Genomic DNA, 19,202 nt, shown 5'->3' on the forward strand with positions numbered 1-19,202 from the left:
TTTAAGATGTCAACACACGATGAAGTGTAAGTGTCATTGTAAAAAAAAGTGGATAGATGATTTTGTTTTAATCGTTTAGTTTTTTATTGTGAACAATTTTCATGTTATCCTACTGAAAACACATGACACCAGGGTATATTACAATGAACTATATATACTCCACCACCAACCAGGAACTTTCCACTCTCGAGAATTCACTCAAACCAGTTTCCGATGCTTTACACAACACTTGGCTCTTAGTGGCTGTCTTGCAGTTCAGTTAAAGTTCAATGTTCAATCCCAAACTCTTCATTTGTACTTCTCGCACATCAATCTGAACCAGTGGTTCCTCCTGGAATACTTTTTAGCGCCAACTCCACACTTCAAATACGGGCCATCTGAAATATTGAATAGCCAAATTAGGCCATGTTTTAGGCTACAAAACACATTATACACTTCAATACACAATAATCGCATATCTTTGAAATTATACTTCACTTCACAAGGGAGATATTTTTCAACCCCCCAAAAATCCACCAACTTCCAAAACAACAAATTGCAAATTGACTTTCTAAATTTGTACAAGTTTCCAAGATTTGTAATGTAAACTCGGGGGTTTTATAATAGGGGATTCCTGAATAAAAGAATTGATTTAAAGAAATTACTCACGATTGTAGATGTCTATCTTCCAACCTGTCTCCCTTTCCAAAGCTGCCAAATGTATTAGGTTAAAACTAAAGCATATAACAGCTGATAAAATTATTAAGCTTGCAAAAAAAACGCAGCAAAACTTCAGGTTGGTTTTACCATAGATGTATTTGAATAAATAAATTGATGTGAAGGCAGTGGACACTATTGGTAGTTACTCAAAATAATTATTAGCATAAAACCTTACTGGGTAACGAGTTAGGGGGAGAGGTTGATAGTATAAAACATTGTGAGAAACGGCTCCCTCTGAAGTGACTATAGTTTTCGAGAATGAGGTAATTTTCCACGAGTTTGATTTCGAGACCTCAGATTTAGAATTTGAGGTCTCGAAAGTCAACCATCTAAAAGCACATATCGTGTGACAAGGGTGTTTTTTCTTTCGTTACTATGATGTCGCAAGATCGATAACCAATTGAGTTTAAATGTTCACAGGTTTGTTATTTTATGCATACGTTGAGAGACACCAAGTAAGAAGACTGGTCTTTTACAACTACTAATAGTGTCCAGGGTCTTTAAAGAAATAACTCACGATTGTAGATGTCTATCCTCCAACCTGTCTTTCTTTCCAAAGCTGGCCAAATTATTAGGCTAAAAAAGCCTACCACAACTGATACAATTATGAAGCTTGCACAAGCTAACACAGCAAAATTTCAGGTTAGTTTTCCATAGATGTATATTTGAAAAACTGTGGTCTCAAAAGACCACACAACCGCACAGCAAAAAACAGGGTGTGTGCATCCAACACAAGCTCTCAGAAGGACTGTGTTCACATCCCACCAAACTCAATTGCTCTCCCCCCTATTGCCATCTCATTAGCATACACTGTATTCCCTTACCACACATCACACCAGCACAAATCTCTTTCTTATTCAAACTCATCTTTGAATATGCAATGAAGTTACTGCACCCTAAACCTGAGACCATACAAATCTGGGTGCAATAGGGGGTAGAGTAATTGAGTTTGGTGGGATGTGAAGACAGTCCGTCTGATACATGATTGAACAATGAAGTTACTGGACCCTAAACCTGATACCATACATGTACAAATCGGGGCGCGACTACACAATGGGTGCGTTCGTTTAGCTTCCCTGGGTCGACCCCGGTGTGTGGCTTTTTTTCCCCAGGACGAACGTGTGCAGATAATTACCCACGTTCGTCCTGAAAAAAAAACGTGGGTTATGTACAATCATGGCCACTGCGGGGTTATGGGGCCAATTTCATAGAGCTGCTGAGCACATAAAATTGCTTAGCATGAAATTTCTTCGTTGGTTAACATAGGATTACCAAGCAAATTTCCATGTGATGTTCGGGATAAGCAATCAATAGCTGAATACCAGTAACAAGCAATATGAAACATGGACATTTGGTTGGTAAACCTGTTTTTACCAAGGAAGAAATTTCATGCTAAGCAAATGTTTGTGCTTAGCAGCTCTATGAAACTGGGCCCCTGACAATTTACAATACAAGTTATATACAGGGGGATCAGGTAAAACATGCAAATAAGAACATGAATATTCATACCAAATAAAAATACTGTATTTGTTTTTGTGACATGCGCAATCTGAGAAGTTGCTTCTTAGAATCAAAACTTGGATCATAAAAAACTGGTATATATTTTATTTAAACACCATTACTTCGATAGGAAATGTTTCTCGAAAAAATAAACCCGTCATACTAACAAAAGCTGCTGCGGCCTTCTAACCAACAGGTTTTTTTTTCATAAATTTTAAGAGAGATTACAAAACGTTTACCTTTAATTCTTGAATATATACAAAATGCTAATCAAACATTATTAAAGGCAGTGCACACTATTGGTAATTACTCAATATGATTATCATCATAAAACCTTAACTTGATTACGAGTAATTGGGAGAGGTTGATGGTATAAAACATTGTGAGAAACAACTCCCTCTGAAGTGACGTAATTTTGAACGAATTTGATTTCGAGACCTCAAGTTTAGAATTTCAGGTCTCGAAATCAAGCATCAGAAAGCACACAACTTCGTGACACAAGGGTTGTTTTTCTTTCATTATTATCTCGCAAGTTCGACGACCGATTGAGCTCAAATTTTCACAGGTTTGTTATTTTATGCATATGTTGAGATACACCAACTGTGAAGACTAGTCTTTGATAATTATTAGTAGTGTCCACTGCCTTTAAGGTTAAAATCGGACTTTGTGTTAGTTTTAGAGAATTTAGTTTAGTTTATTAGGGCTCAGATTTAATAAAAATTAATACTAAAATCATCTTGAGATGAGTTGTCAATATTTCAAAAATTAAGCAAATTAGATTGCGTGATTATGGATAGCTTATACGCATCCTAAAGACTTTGATTTGACCCAAGGAATAACGAACTGTAAACTTATAACTCTAAGGAACTAAAAACATATCACAGTGATAACAAGTATAACGGACAATAATTTGACATGTGTAACGATATTACGCTGACAACCCAACAAACTAACTTACCCGCTTCGGCGCACCGTAACATCAGTATTGTAAATGCATATAAAATCAGGAAAATAATGCTTCCAGAAGATGCAACATCCTTGCTGCATCCAAAAGGCATCTTCAATCGTCCACAACACACTAACCGGAACAATTCGGCTTCATTTATTTATTGCGATACAAGCTTTTCACCGTGTGTCCGGGTCTCTATAAACACGATTTTATTTAACATTGCATGGACTGGCGGCAGTGCTCGGGTTTAAATAGGACTTTTTTTTTTGACGTTACCTTTTCGTGTATTACAGCGCCACAAGAATGTAGTTCCGGCGACTGTGTGCGTCATGGGTCTTATTACAATTCAAGCCATTGGACACTTTCAATAAACAGTATTGTCCAAATGCCCACACTTCGTGTATCACAACTTATATATAAAATAACAAACCTGTGAAAAATAGGCTCAATCGGTCATCGGAGTTGGGAGAAAATAACGGGAAAACCCACCCTTGTTTCGCACGTTTCGCCGTGTCATGACTGTGTTTAAAATCAATCCGTATTTCTCGATATCGAGAATTGGTTATTGTTATAATGTTTTCTCAAAAAGTAAAGCATTTCATGGAATAATATTTCACGGGAAGTCTTTCACCATTACCTTCTGTAAACCCTGTAAGTTATTTGTAAATCTGTGATTTTTTGTTTCTGTTCCGAAAGTGTCCAATGGCTTTAAAGAGACATTTAAAGGGACTGTTTGTGTTTCATTTGATGGATCATAACATACTGTTTCATATAAATAACTTGTAAACAAATATCACTTATACGTTCCTTTAAGGAGGTAATTACTTAAAATAAATTTCAACGTAACTGATTAATTTGATAACGATTAATGGAGAGCTGTTGATAGTATAACACACGTCAGAAACGGCTCCCTCTGAAGTAAAGAAGCTTGTTATATAGTTTAATTCAAATATTAAAATACTTCAGGTCTCAAACCCGTTTTAAGATACCTGAAAGCAAACAACTTTGTGCAACAAGGGTGTTTGGGGTTCAGTATCCTCTTATGACATGATGACCAATCAACAATGGACATGTAAGTCTGCTGCCACCTAGCGTTCAAAAGTTTCCTATTGAGTAATATTGTTCACAAGAAAACCGAACTGATCCTTCAGATAACATCCATACCACATTAGAATATCATTTCTTTAAAGGCAGTGGACACTATTGATAATTGTCAAAGACCAGTCTTCTCACTTGGTGTATCTCAACGTATGCATAAAATAACAAACCTGTAAAAATTTGAGCTCAATCGATCGTCAAAGTTGCGAGATAATAATGAAAGAAAAAAAACACCCTTGTCACACGAAGTTGTGTGCTTTCAGATGCTTGATTTCGACGAATTCGATTTCGAGACCTCCAATTCTAAACTTGAGGTCTCGAAATCAAATTCGTGGAAAATTACTTCTTTCTCGAAAAATACATTACTTCAGAGGGAGCCGTTTCTCACAATGTTTTATACTATCAACCTCTCCCCATTACTCGTTACCAAGTAAGGTTTTATGCTAATAATTATTTTGAGTAATTACCAATAGTGTCCACTGCCTTTAAAGACACTGGACACCTTTGGACCTTTGGTAAATGTCAAAGACCAGGCTTCTCACTTGGTGTGTCTCAATATAATTTTATGCACAAAAATAACCAACCTGTGAAAATTTGAACTCAATCGGTCATCAAAGTTGCGAGATAATAATGAAAGAAGAAAACACCCTTGTCACACGAAGTTGTGTGCGTTTAGATGGTTGATTTCGAGACCTCAAATTCTAAACTTGAGGTCTCGAAATCCAATTCGTGTGAAATTACTTAGTTCTCGAAAACTACGTTACTTCAGAGGGAGACGTTTCTCACAATGTTTTATACTATCATCCTCTCCCAACAGCCCCCAGTTTTTATGCTAACAATTATTTTGAGAAATTACCATAAGAGTCCACTGCCTTTAATTAAAAAACAAAAACAAAAAACAAAACAAAAAAAAACATGGACAGTTAGAATACCCTGAGACATATTGGCGCGCATTGCAGTCATTATTATACGGTACTCGGTGATTAATCGATTAGTACGCGAAAAGGACGACTACGAAGCGTCCCAAGCGTCCTATATTTAATAATTAAAGGACTCCTATAATAGTATACCGTTTTGTCAAGGCCTAGTGGCTTTGAGAGCCGCGATCCCAAGGGACTAAAGAACACATTCGTTATAATAAATTGTCTCCCCATCCAGTCACTCGGGATCGCGGCTCTCCCAATCCACGAATACATTGGCAAAGGGCTAAATAGTACGGCTCGTGATACTTCTTCAAACAATCAATGACAATTAGGATTTGTGGTTTATAATAATTCTGGGGAAAAAATCGATTTCATTAAATAGGGCCAACAATTTTAAGTAGTATCACGATCATACGTTTCCCCGTACGTATCTTGAACGTGCATCTTGTGCTGAATCTACTCCACGGTATTAGTTGTTGGTAAAACTACTGCACTGCACTTTGACTTATATCTACACAGTCAGCCATCCATGAAATAAATCACACAGCTGACACTCTTAAGTACAAGTTGAAACGTACACTCGTATACTGTTAGGAAACACAGCCGTCCGAACAGTCCCCAAACGTGACTTGGCATTCGGTTAGAACGATCAAGAGATTCCTGAGGAAACTATAAACTTGAAGATAAGAAAAGAGAGGTTCGTGTTCAATATACCTTTATCACGGTGTGGCCATCTTGATTTTACACCATTCCAACTCATTGTAACCAAACTGAGGCTGGACGAAATAATGGTGTGGTGCCTTGTTTGCGCAATGAATGTTAGCATTCATTACTGTTATGGAAACGGGGGAACACGACCAAGATGGTGACGACGCGATAAAGGTATATATACATGTACCAATGTTGGTTTAGAATTAAACTTGGTTGAAAGGGGTATCGGTGGTTTTCCTGACAAAAACATCAACACGGACACTTTAAAACAAACATAAAACACTGTTTTCTCAACATTTCAAGCAAACTAGGAAAAAAGAGGCCCAGACCAAGGCAGAGATGCCAAGTCCAGAGGCCAGCTATGCGTGACATTTTTCAAAGCTCAACCCCCCCCCCGAAATTTTTTTCCAGTTTTAGAAGGCCTTTCGAAATCGCCGCCCAATTTTTTTTTTTTTTAATATAAAAAAAAAATCAGAAATTTAATTGCGGACGAAAAAGTGTTCCAAAATGCATCAAAAACCTCTTCATTAAAACTAACATGAGGTACACAGAATATGTTGATGGTTAATGTGGAGGTACGATTGTGTCAGACTATTTCCTTCCGAACAAAAAAAGTCAATTGGAAACTACACAACCATACACAAGTCAATAGGAAACTACACAACCATACACAAGTCAATGGGAAACTACACAACCATACACAAGTCAATGGAAAACTACACAACCAAACACAAGTCAATGGAAAACTACACAACCAAACACAAGTCAATGGGAAACTACACAACCATACACAAGTCAATGGGAAACTACACAACCATATACAAGTCAATGGGAATTGACACAACCATACACAAGTCAATGGGAAACTACACAACCATACACAAGTCAATGGGAATTGACACAACCATACACAAGTCAATGGGAAACTACACAACCATACACAAGTCAATGGGAAACTACACAACCATACACAAGTCAATGGAAAACTACACAACCAAACACAAGTCAATGGGAAACTACACAACCATACACAAGTCAATGGGAAACTACACAACCATATACAAGTCAATGGGAATTGACACAACCATACACAAGTCGATGGGAAACTACACAACCATACACAAGTCAATGGGAAACTACACAACCATACACAAGTCAATGGGAAACTACACAACCATACACCAGTCAACGGGAAACTACACAACCATACACAAGTCAATGGGAAACTAAACAACCATACACATGTCAATGGGAAACTACACAACCATACACAAGTCAATGGGAAACTAAACAACCATACACAAGTCAATGGGAAACTACACAACCATACACCAGTCAACGGGAAACTACACAACCATACACAAGTCAATGGGAAACTAAACAACCACACACAAGTCAATGGGAAACTATACAACCATACACAAGTCAATGGGAAACTACACAACCATACACAAGTCAATGGGAATATACACAACCATACACCAGTCAATGGGAAACTATACAACCATACACAAGTCAATGGGAAACTACACAACCATACACAAGTCAATGGGAAACTACACAACCATACACAAGTCAATGGGAATATACACAACCATACACCAGTCAATGGGAAACTATACAACCATACACAAGTCAATGGGAAACTACACAACCATACACAAGTCAATGGGAATATACACAACCATACAACCATACACATTTCCAGAGATGCCAAGTCCAGAGGCCAGCTATGCGTGAGATTTTTTCAAAGCTCAACCCCCCCCCCCCAGAAAAAAATGTGCCAGTTTTAGAAGGCCTTTCAAAATCGCCGCCCAACTTTTTTTATTTTTTATTAAAAAAAATCAGAAATTTAATTGTGGACAAAAAAGTGTTCCAAAATGCATCAAAAACCTCTTCATAATAATTAAAACTAACATGAGGTACACAGAATATGTTGATGGTTAATGCGGAGATACGATTGTGTCAGATTATATCCTTCCAAACTAAAAAAAAAAAAAATACTAAAAATGATGTCCAAAATCCTCCGCTCACTTCCTCTGCCTGTTGTGTCTTCGCTAGTGGAGCGCATTTAACGAGTTTGCTAAGTGAATCGGGAAAAACTCGTGCGCAATAAGCGTTTTGTTCAATTTTAGTTGAACCTGCTGGAAGAGCAAAAGCGTGCGCAATCTGCAAATTTGTGCTCTGTTTGTACAAAGTTTGTACAAAAAATGATGATTCTGATAAATTGCGTGCAATCTGAAGATTGTGCAAACATTGTAGATTGCGTTTTTTGTACGCACGAGCGCGATTTGGCAATGCATGACGTTAATTTTTTTTTCCCGGTCTGGCCCCAATGCGTAAGAAAATGGTTGCTGTGCGTGTGAGCGTGAGACAGAGCCCAAATGCGTGAGTCTCACGCCTAATGTGTGAGACTTGGTAGGTCTGCCAAAACCCAATTTTGCGTTTAGTTGCTCAGCAAAAAAAAAATGTGCTAAGCATGAAATGTTTGCCTTCGTCATATAAACAGTAAACAGGATTACCAACCAAATTTCCACGTGATTTTCCGGATAAGAAAACAGCACGTAGCCGAATACCAGTAACAAGCAACTATATGCAACAAATTGAAATTTGGTTCATAATCCTGTTTTTACCAAGAATGAAATTTACGCGCTTAAAGGCAGTGGACTCTATTGGTAATTGTCAAAGACTAGCCTTCACAGTTGGTGTATCTCAACATATGCATAAAATAACAAACCTGTGAAAATTTGAGCTCAATCGGTCATCGAACTTGCGAGATAACAATGAAAAGAAAAAAACACCCCTGTCATACGAAATTGTGTGCGTTTAGATGGTTGATTTCGAGACCTCAAGTTCTAAACCTGAGGTCTTGAAATCAAATTCGCGGAAAATTACTTCTTTCTCGAAAACTATGGCACTTCAGAGGGAGCCGTTTCTCACAACGTTTTATACCATCAACCTCTTCCCATTACTCGTCACCAAGAAAGGTTTTATGGCAATAAATATTTTGATTAATTACCAATAGTGTCCACTGCCTTTAAGCACATTTTTATGCTCAGCAGCTCCATGGAATTGGACCCAGGGCAGCAGATTTCATGGGCTCCATGTGATTCCAAACCTGTTCAAGAGAAATCTACAAAAATTCCTTTCGTAATTCCTTTCCCCTTCGCATCCAAACATTATTCATGAAATCAGAGCATCTTGCACACGAAAATTCATGAAGAAGATACCTATCTTTAGTCTGTTGAGATTGATATTGACTTGACAAGTTAGATAAGAGATGAAGGTTCCATGCATAAAGCGATCCATTAAAGTGGGAAGGATTTCATCTGCTGGTTTGTGAAGTATTGCGCGGGTCAATGCTTTGATCTATTTTGCGATCCGTACAAACCGTTTGGCTTGTCTTGGGTAGCGATATTGAATACGAGATAAAAAAAATCCGTTAAAGTTTATTCAAGGCTATCCGAGCCAGCAGAAGCTTCTTCTGATTTTCGAACTTGGTGACTACCTCGTTAATGGCCAACAACACTTTAAAGGCTGCGAAATTGGAGCTAAATTGAAAAAGATTCAGATTTTCTGAAGTAATGCAGTTTTCGAGAAAAAAAGTAATTTTCCACGAATTTGATTTCGAGCTCAGATTTAGAATTTGAGGTCTCAAAATCAAGCATTTGAAAGCACACAACTTAATGTGACAAGAGTGTTTTTTCTTCTTTCATTATTATCTCGCAACTTCGACGACCGATTGAGCTCGAATTTTCACAGATGTGTTATTTTATGCATAATGTTGAGATACACCATCATCAATGAAGGCTACAATCCCGGCCAAAATGCTTGGGCCACCCATTCCCAACGTTATGATTATGAAACAATTCCCTGTCACTTTCCATTTCACACAAAAAATTGTACCCGCTCCCCGCTCAATGTTGATTGTAACTGAGAAGACGATCGGCAATTCGAACAACCATTGAAATGGGCCAAGTGGGCCCAACGAGATATGGCCGGGATTGTAGTCTTTGACAATTACCAATAGTGTCCAGTGTCTTTAAGGCGCAACTTTCCTTTGAGGACCCTTCATTCAAGTGATCATCCTTTCCCAACCAAACAATGATTTCCATGCTGTGTGTCGGTACGACTGAATACTGATAACATTTCAATGGACATAATAAAACTTGTCTACTCCCTTTCGTGGTCGCCACCCGTCACATACCCAAATTCCACCAAGTATTAGACCTTCAGTTTTATACCCAACCCCCCTCGACACACACACAAGAAAGCTATGGTGACGCTTCACATTAATATTATTTACAAATTTACTTACATTTTAATTTCTACAACATTCAAGCTGTCTCATTAACTGTACTCTTGTTCTGCATGCCTCTGTACTGGTGTGGGGGGGGGGGGTGGTGGGGGTATGGCTTCTCAGTGTCATTCGGTGTCTTAATGAATGATGCAATTTGCGCATCCTTGTCGGATCTGGATTACCTGTAGAGCTAATGCATGCTCTCTATAGCATTTTAATTTAAGCTTTGCGTTTTAGAGTTGAATAATGTCTGGTACAATGTTTTTGCTTAGTCACAAGGTACCTCTTAAACTTGAATACCTCGGACTATAGCGACAGTTGCTATGTCAAATGGTTCAGGGCAAGCTTTTGTTTAACAACTGAAAGATTTAAACTTAAGTGGTAAGCTTTGATCTCGCAAGTCATTGTACCAGACATTATTTGTATGGGACTAAATGGCTTATGGTTTGGAGATTTGCATTTATTTAAGGCGGTGCTAATCCTTTTAAGTAAGTGTACATTTTAGTGCAGTCATAATTATTTAAGTTGATCAACTTTTATGATGGCCAACCACTTTAGTGCCAAAATGAATTTTGTCCTGGATTATTTCTCGGCTGTATATGTAAAACTACCACAAGTTCATAATCTTTGAAGTACATGTAATTGTGACGGTCATAGAAATTGTACCCCCCACTTTTATTTTTATTGCACTTACTTATTATGTAACAATTAATTATTCAAGAGAAGCGCCCTCTCTTGAGAAGCATTTCAATTTCGCGAGCTTCCGCCAACCTCATCATGAATTTTTGTACATAAAGACGCCAGTTTGAAGTTTATTGATGCGTAAGGGTGCGTAGACACAAAGAAATAGGTACAGAATGGTGCAGAGTTTGAACCAAAGGTTAGAACCTTGGAATTCCCCATTTTCTGAGACGCTATCAGAAAAAACTAACTTGGAACCCCTCCCCCCCCCCCTTGACTGAGGTATGTTTTGTTAGTCTATACCTGCTTTTTATCGTTTTGAAAAAAAATAATAATAACCAGGGTCGATGGGATTTAAAACTGCAAAATTTTAGATAACAAATATTACGTTATTTATCTCCCAAATTTCACTTGGTGCAACAACCAACGCGGAATGCAACTCTGGCGCTCATTCGTCAAAACCAAGGTGTGTTGTGGGTGTGGCGCGCGTGGGCGTGCCCGTTCGTGCTCGGATAGTAGCGCCCTCTTGTGAGGAATATTAGACTTCCCCTGCTGCACGCACATGTGGTAGACGAGTAGTAAGCCTAATGTGTCAAATTTGACTTGGAAAATGGTTGTTTGCATGCCGAGTGAGGGTTCAAGAAGTATCTTGTACGTATTGTGCGCAATGTAGATGTCTCCAAGACACGAAGTACGTTGGTTATTCAACGGTAAGTGTTGTAAAATGTGTTGTTTTTTACAGTTTTTTTTTATTCCTCCATGACCATTGAAACACGTAGTAAAAACCATTAATGAATCAGCGCACGCGCAGAGATGATACGTCCCGCTCAACTTTGAACCTGAAAATCTTGGCTATCAACAATCGCGGTTTTGCTCCACATAGATTATAAATAGACCCAGTATAACTTTTTATGTTTGAAAAATGTCAATGTAGTTGAATGTTTATTCAATTATTATTATTATTGTTATAGCAATTCCAGTCGCGTACGAAAGGGGGATGCTCGTCTTTCTTGGCAACTAAATATAAAATAACAAACTAACTATAAATCAAAATTGAGGGCGCCGAAGACATCTTTGACCAAGTTTGACTTCATGACTAAAATAGTGCACAAGTAATCCAGTCCTACAAGTTTATTCCATGATCCAATGCAATATGATTTCAATTTTCAATGCATCCGAAATAATAACTTTGATAATGTTCTGTATCACTCCACCACGTTTTCACTCTTTTGTATTAAAAAAAAATCATCTACCAACCTTTTTACAATGACACTTTCACTTCATTGTGTGTTGAAACTTAAAAGATTTGGTTTTCCCTTATGCGAGAGATCGCCCTTTATTTACAGAGCTAATGCATGCACGACATTATAAATTTTAATTTTTATTAAATTATTATTATTACGACATTGCCATTGGAGCGGCGACATACATTTTTTATTACTTTTATTGGTTGGCTTTTTATTGAATAATCGGAAGCTAAAATATCTGAAAATATTTATTCAAATAATAATGTAATTTAACAAATTTAATTGCTTTTTGTCCTAAGACTTATATGGCTACTAAAATTAGAATCCGGAGAAATCACAAGGCATGACAGTAAAATACCCCTCCCCCCTTGAAGCACAAACACTTGTTAAAGGGAAGGTGCCCCTTTGGTTATTACTCAAAACAAACATTAACTTAAAAACTGACTTTGGTTATGAGCATTGGAGAGCTGTTGATAGCATTAAACATTGTGGGAAATAAGCCCCTAAAGTAACATAGTTTTGGGGAAAGGTAATTTTTCACTAAAATAATAAAAGACTTCTCTGGCCAGCAGTCTTTTATTGTTATCTGATTTGAAAGCACACAAGTTTATCCAACAAGGGTGTTTTTTCTTTCTTCATTTTCTCACAACTTAGATGACCAATTGAGCCAAAACTTCCACAGGCTTGTTATTTTATGTTTTGTTTTAAGTGAGAAGGCTGGTCTTTGACAAATACCAAACGTGTACCTTCCCTTTACATATCACTACTTCAGACCAGCAATGTTTGGTTTCAGGAGAAACGAAACCATTCTGTTATATTTTCTCTTTAATTTAGACATGTTTGGCCTATTTATTTTGATACAAATTTATTACAGTCTGTAGTTTCATTTTTACTAGAATCCATAATAGCAACCACGTCACGTGATCTGACTTGGTGACTAAAGGAAAATGAAACTCAATCTAGCAGATGATAATTTTGTATTGACCTTATGAGGTTGGATGATGTGTCTTTGACACATTTGATTGCTGGCATTATAATACTAGTGATTTATACCAAAAATTAGTCATCAATGTTTGAGCATAATCTACAACAGGAAACTTTATTCTCAGCAAAAATTTTATTCTTTATTCTCTGACAAAAATACAGACAGAGCTTCTGTCACTGGTGGAGCTTGCACAGTCTCGTGGTTAAAAGGAATTCAAAAAGGAATTCAAGTTTGGGGTCAAAAACATATGAGTGATGAGTACAGATCCTCTGATACTATATTATTTCATTATTTCAACAAAATGAGAAAGTGGTGGCGCGATACTGAAACTTTTCCCTGTTAAACTTTGTGCAGCCTTTTTTAAAATGTGTATAATTACAGAAAGTGTACTACAACTATCATAGGGCCAGTCATATCGTTATCGACTCTCATATGTTTCCGACCCCTCAACTTTTATTTTATTTTATTTATTTATTTTTCTTCTATACCATTGTTTTTCTGAGGTGCTTAGCAAGTACAAACACATTAAAAATTAAAAACTAATATGGCCTATAAAAATATATTTATAATAAAAATTGATTAATATTAAAAATAGAAAAACAGCCAAATTTAAATAAAGACTAAGGATATACTACAACAGCAATAGATACAACAGAGACAAAGGTTAAAAAATCTGGTCCAGCCAGGAAAAACACCACATGCCCTAATATTTTAAAAACGCAAAATTTTGTACGAAACATTAAAACTTGCTACAGTGTATGGCATGGGATTTGTTAGTGTAAGGGGGGAGTTGGTTAAATGAGTTGACCCCTACGAGCAGCAAATTTAGAACAACTGTTTATGGATGAGTTTCTAAAAAATTTCATGCAGTTCGGAATAACAAAAATAGGCCGATAGTTATTGATGTTAGTTTATCGCCTTCTTTAAAAATAGGTGATATACGACTAAGTTTCCAGGCAGATGGCACAGAGCCAGTGGAGAGGCTCAAGTTCATGATGTGAGTAAGCGGTGCCGCAAGTTGTCTGTACCCCACCTTCAACAGCCTGGGGCCAAAACCATCAAGACCAGTAGCCTTGGTGGTCAGGCCACGTAGCATAAGGCTTACCTCATTAAGTATACCTCACGGCACCACACCAACAAAATGAACTGGCTCTTCCACTGGCTCTGTGTCCTGGGTTACATAAGCTGACCAAGTCAACTGAACTGTGCTGAATCAGGGTATCGGTTAATTTCCTGCTGATACTAGCAAACAAAATGTGAAGCTCATTAGCAATGGAAGTCAAGATGGTAACCGGGACGGTACACACACCCTCGATCCCAGTATGTGTGTGTGAGTCTGATCCATCAGTTAAAATTTCATGTCCGGACCTAATATTGTTTATGCTGACCTTTTTAGTGCTAGGCAGAATACTTTTAATAACCTTCCATAATTTACCCATGTCAGAGCCAGCATTTCATAAAATTCATGTTTCAACCTGTGGCCAGATTATTGATTGTGTTTCTAAAATCTCGATAGGCGTCCCAATCTGTGGGAGATTGAGTGCTAACATGAGCATGAATTTTAGCTTGCTCCAACTTTTTCCTGAGAACAAAGTAATCATCATTGAGCCAGCTACTGTAGGAACCTTGTTAGGAACGTAAATTTGTTTAAAAGGAGCGTGTTTATCACATAAATAAAAATACCTTCAAAAATACACCACGCCTGGTCAGTGGACTACTCAACATCATTAAAAAGATGCATTTCTGAGATCATTAATAAAATTAAAATTTCTTTAATGGTCCGGTAAGACAGTGCCCTGATATAATGAGCAGCAACCTCGTTCCCAGGGGTGATCGCTTTCGCCGCGCCATTTTTTCCCTAGAAGTGTAACTCCTTAATATCCAAATATAAGGGATATGACAATTAGTCCTGTGGTTGATTCGTTCTATGTTGGCCGTTAGTTGCGCACACGCTGGATGCGCTGTGTGTAATAAAAGTCATGAACTTGCCTTTGCGTTCAGTGTTACGCGACAAAAGAAGTGAATATGTACATCTTTATACGCACACGTTTCGGCGCGTAGAGCTTTTTGGAAAGGGCGTTTCAAATTTTGCGAGTATATGATAGCCAATCAAATACACGGATCGGAGTTTCCTTCCCGGGGGTTAGAGACGTACGCAGAGCTAGCGTGATACTGCGCGCTGCCCATGGTAGCGAGGTTGAACGAGCAGGTCTCTTTGGAATATTTTTACATTTACGTATAGCATATTATAAGAGAATGATCACTTACGGTTAATGTAATAACACCAATAACTTGAGATAGCTAATGCGCTGACATTATGCCATGAAGCTTTTTCCATTGCCAGTCATTTGGTTTAAGAGAATCACAGTTAAAATCACCTAGTCAGATAACTTAACCATGCGTTCTGTGGCCAGAACTTTGCCCCCAAATTCCCGTTTACCACGAGACTGTGTGCAAGCTCCACCAGTGTCAGAAGCTCTGCTGTTTACACACGGACTGTATTTTTGTTAGGCTTAAATTCATGCTGAGAATAAAGTTTTCTATCGTAGGTTATGCTCAAATATTTATAAAATTATTATTTTTGGTAAAAATCTTAATACATTTTTGCCAACAATCAAATGAGTCAAAGAACAAGATCCATCCTCAAAAGTTTGAAACAAAATTATCATCTTGTAGATCAGTTTCATTCTCCTCCAGTCACTAGATAGATCACATGATATGTTTTCTATTTCGGATTCTATGGCATGCCAATATGGGGGAAAATTTAAATATTTTAATTATTGTTGATTCCTGCGGACTATTAATTTTTTTGTTTTAGCCATACACTGATGTGTGTTAGTATTGTATACTCGATACTTTCCTGTGAAGAATATCACCGGCATATTACTTGGGTGGGAATCGAACCCACGACCCTTGCAGTTCTAGAGCAGTGTCTTACCAGACTATCGAGGTTGCCTGGTAGCTAGAGGCAGTTCAAATCTATATTTGGCAGTGGGTACCGCACAATACATATATGTCAAATTTATAGTCTTTGTCCCTGGTGCAAATTTGACATCTAATACGTGTAACTGCAGACTGTAATAAATTTTGTAAGTGTAATGAACAGTATGTCATGAGAGAGGAAATATAACAGATTGGTTTCTTATCTCCTAAAACCAAACATTGCTGGTCCAAAATGGGGGAAAACAGATTGTTATGAAGTGTTTTTGCTTCAATGGGACAATGTATTAGGACAAAAATGTGATTAAATATGTATTGCACTAATAATATTGAATGAGATTTTTTATTTATTTTGCACGCCATACAATATTTTATTGCATTTATTTTACTTTTGGACCAAAAAGTGTTGATGTTTTTTGACCGAAAGGTATTTATGAATGGGAATCAAAGTGCGTTGAATTTGTTTTCAACTAGTGGTTTACACCTGCCGAGGCCTGGTTCTTGGTAATTTACCTCCACTTCGTCTCGGTAAAATGATCAAGTACCAGACCTCGGCAGGTTTAGACCACTAGTATTAAACCTCTTCATCACACATTGGTTCCCTTAATAAAAAATCAACAAAAAGTGTTTGAAACATATGACGTCCCTCCAATGCTCCAATGTCATGCATGCATTACCATTTGGCGGACCAAATCTCACAACGTGAGACCAAATCTTTTAAGATTTCAACACACGATAAAGTGCAAGTGTCATTGTAAAAAGGTTGGATAGATGAATAATAAAAAAGAATCGTTTAGTATTATTGCGAACAATTTGCCTGTTATCCTACTGGAAACCCATGACACCAGGTTATAATGTTGACATTTCTGAAAATTAATACAAAGTGATAAAATGCATTGTTCATCCATGCTTACATTCTTCCAGCTTGAAATTTCCAACATTTATTTTCAAAAACAAATTCCCCCCCCCCTCCAACATTTATTTTCAAAAAAATCCCCCCCCCCCCCAGGAAAGACTAATTTATAGGCAAAACAAAACAAATTAAATATATATTTTAAAGGCAGTGGACACTATTGGTAATTACTCAAAATAGTTTTTAGCATAAAAACTTACTTGGTTACAAGTAATGGAGAGCTGTTGATAGTATAAAACATTGTGAGAAACGGCTCCATCTGAAGTAGCGTAGTTTTCGAGAAAGAAGTAACTTTCTACAAATTTGATTTCGAGACCTCAGGTTAGAACTTGAGGTCTTGAAATCAAGCATCTGAAAGCTTTGTGTGACAAGGGTGTTTTTTTCTTTCATTATTATCTCGCAACTTGGACGACCGATTGAGCTCAAATTTTCACAGGTTTGTTATTTTATGCATAATGTTGAGCTGTACCAACTGTGAAAACTGCACAAACTTTAAAACTTCTTTTAAATTATCAAATCTGTAGATTATTTTCTTTATTTATGTTTGTGTCAGAATATTTTCTTCATCATTAAGAATTTGTGTATCATTTCAATCATGCATTTGTGAGCAAAGAATCCAACACTAGTAAAACACTAACTACACTCATTGAGTCAATGGCCGCCTTTGGCTATGGGTTACAGCACTTGAAACCAAGTGTAAACGGTCGTTAACATGATACTAAGTAGAAAATATCAACTGCCACACAAATTTTCTGCTGCATTGGGCCTACATGAAACTTTGTCTGACTGTTCCACTATGGCTAAAATGAACACAGAGCAAAAATTATTTCCAATACAACTTTCAGCCGCCAGACAAAATGTTTCGCTGCACTAGGCCTGCCAGGAACCCCCCCCCCCCCCACGGTTAAACATGGGTGGAACCTCGAAATGACCAACACACTATTCCCAAAAAGGAATCAGCCGCTAGACAAAAATTTAATGTTTTGCTGCAATCGCCCCCCCACCCCTCAGCCCATTATTTTGCCTCTTTGTTGGAGGTACATGCGCCACACTCAGCGTGGGTCCCCGGCAGAAATCCATCTCCATTGTCAGGTTATCAACTACATGTTCCTGTACTCAAATATTGGTACCTCGCTCCTTTAACCAAAATGCTCTGGGCTGCCGGTCTATTGCTACTAACTCGGCTGTCCTCCATGGAAAGATAAAGAAGTCCGATAAACACCCTCTCACTGCAGTGATTTATAGCTTCATGAAACGCTGGCCAAGAATTAATTTTAAAAAATGTAAATAATACAACAGAGTAATTTAACAGAAAGCAAAAAGCATATTTAACAAAATAAATAAACTTGATTTAAAGACATGTATATAATCCAATAGAACAAACAGAAAGATGGAAGTTTATTAAACAAAATAAGACAATATTTATTTTAATTTTATTTTAAATTATACAAAATAACAAACAGAAAGGCAAAGTTTTATTAAACGAAATAAATAAAAGTAATTAATTTTAAGAAATGTAAATAATGTGAAAAAACAAGCTTGTTAGTTATAAGTAAATCATCTCGATTAACGGCAGTGCAGTTTGAACAATATTGCAACATTTGTTTTTTATTTTGCACGCCATACTAGCTTCTGAATATTCATTAAATACCAACCAATGGTAAGGGTCTTTTAAAAAGGTTGGTGTGATGAATTTTAAAAAAGAACATAAATTAGTTTTTGATTCTGACAATTTCCTTCCTTATAAATGCTAGGGCCGGTAGTGTAGTTATTTAGACTAGGACTCTCCTCTGTTAGTTGCATACAACGCAATTGGGTTGAGGAAGCTGGACCGTTACTCACATCCTTGTAGTGAACTTCGTGGTTTCACCCTGATGGGTTGAGAATTGTGGATTTTATCCATAGATCTTTGAAAATAAGATTTACAATTGATGGCTTTTAGACGAGTCCTAAGCTGGCTTCCTTGTGAGGACTTACACACATGTGCTTACTTTAAATTGTGTGTGCATAGAGACCACGATTAGGGGCCTCCAAGCCATATTATGCTTATAAACTGCCATTTCTGCGTGCTATGCTATTGACTTTTCCTGTTTTTGATAGTGTTGGTGTTTTTTGTATTTTGTGCATGACGGTGTCAATCAGTCAACATTTCTGTTCTTTCTAACTTTTATTGTTCATCCATTTTTGTTTACATTTTAATGTGTGTAGCATTTAATATTTTTAAATTGTCTAATATTGTTGAAGAATTTTAATATC

General features: G+C 37.2%; 2 protein-coding genes across 3 annotated transcripts in view; one reads left to right on the plus strand and one right to left on the minus strand.

Moving 5' to 3' along the window:
* The window catches only part of LOC139954486 (uncharacterized), a 31,877-nt gene extending 28,587 nt beyond the window's left edge, over positions 1 to 3,290 (minus strand). The window contains exon 1 of the mRNA XM_071954301.1: positions 3,158 to 3,290. Within this exon, the coding sequence (XP_071810402.1) occupies positions 3,158 to 3,257 (100 nt within the window). The 5' untranslated portion in view covers positions 3,258 to 3,290. The remainder of the gene's footprint in view (positions 1 to 3,157) is intronic.
* Positions 3,291 to 11,414: 8,124 nt separating this feature from the next.
* LOC139954489 (plexin-B-like) overlaps positions 11,415 to 19,202 on the plus strand; it is a 39,747-nt gene continuing 31,959 nt past the window's right edge. Inside the window, exon 1 of one of the 2 annotated variants that reach the window (XM_071954305.1) lies at positions 11,415 to 11,571. In XM_071954305.1, coding sequence (XP_071810406.1) covers positions 11,535 to 11,571 — 37 coding nt within the window. In that variant the 5' untranslated portion in view covers positions 11,415 to 11,534. The remainder of the gene's footprint in view (positions 11,572 to 19,202) is intronic. The other variant, XM_071954306.1, reaches the window with a different exon arrangement.

The sequence above is a fragment of the Asterias amurensis genome, chromosome 2 (assembly GCF_032118995.1).
Source record: "Asterias amurensis chromosome 2, ASM3211899v1".
Lineage (NCBI taxonomy): Eukaryota > Metazoa > Echinodermata > Asteroidea > Forcipulatida > Asteriidae > Asterias > Asterias amurensis.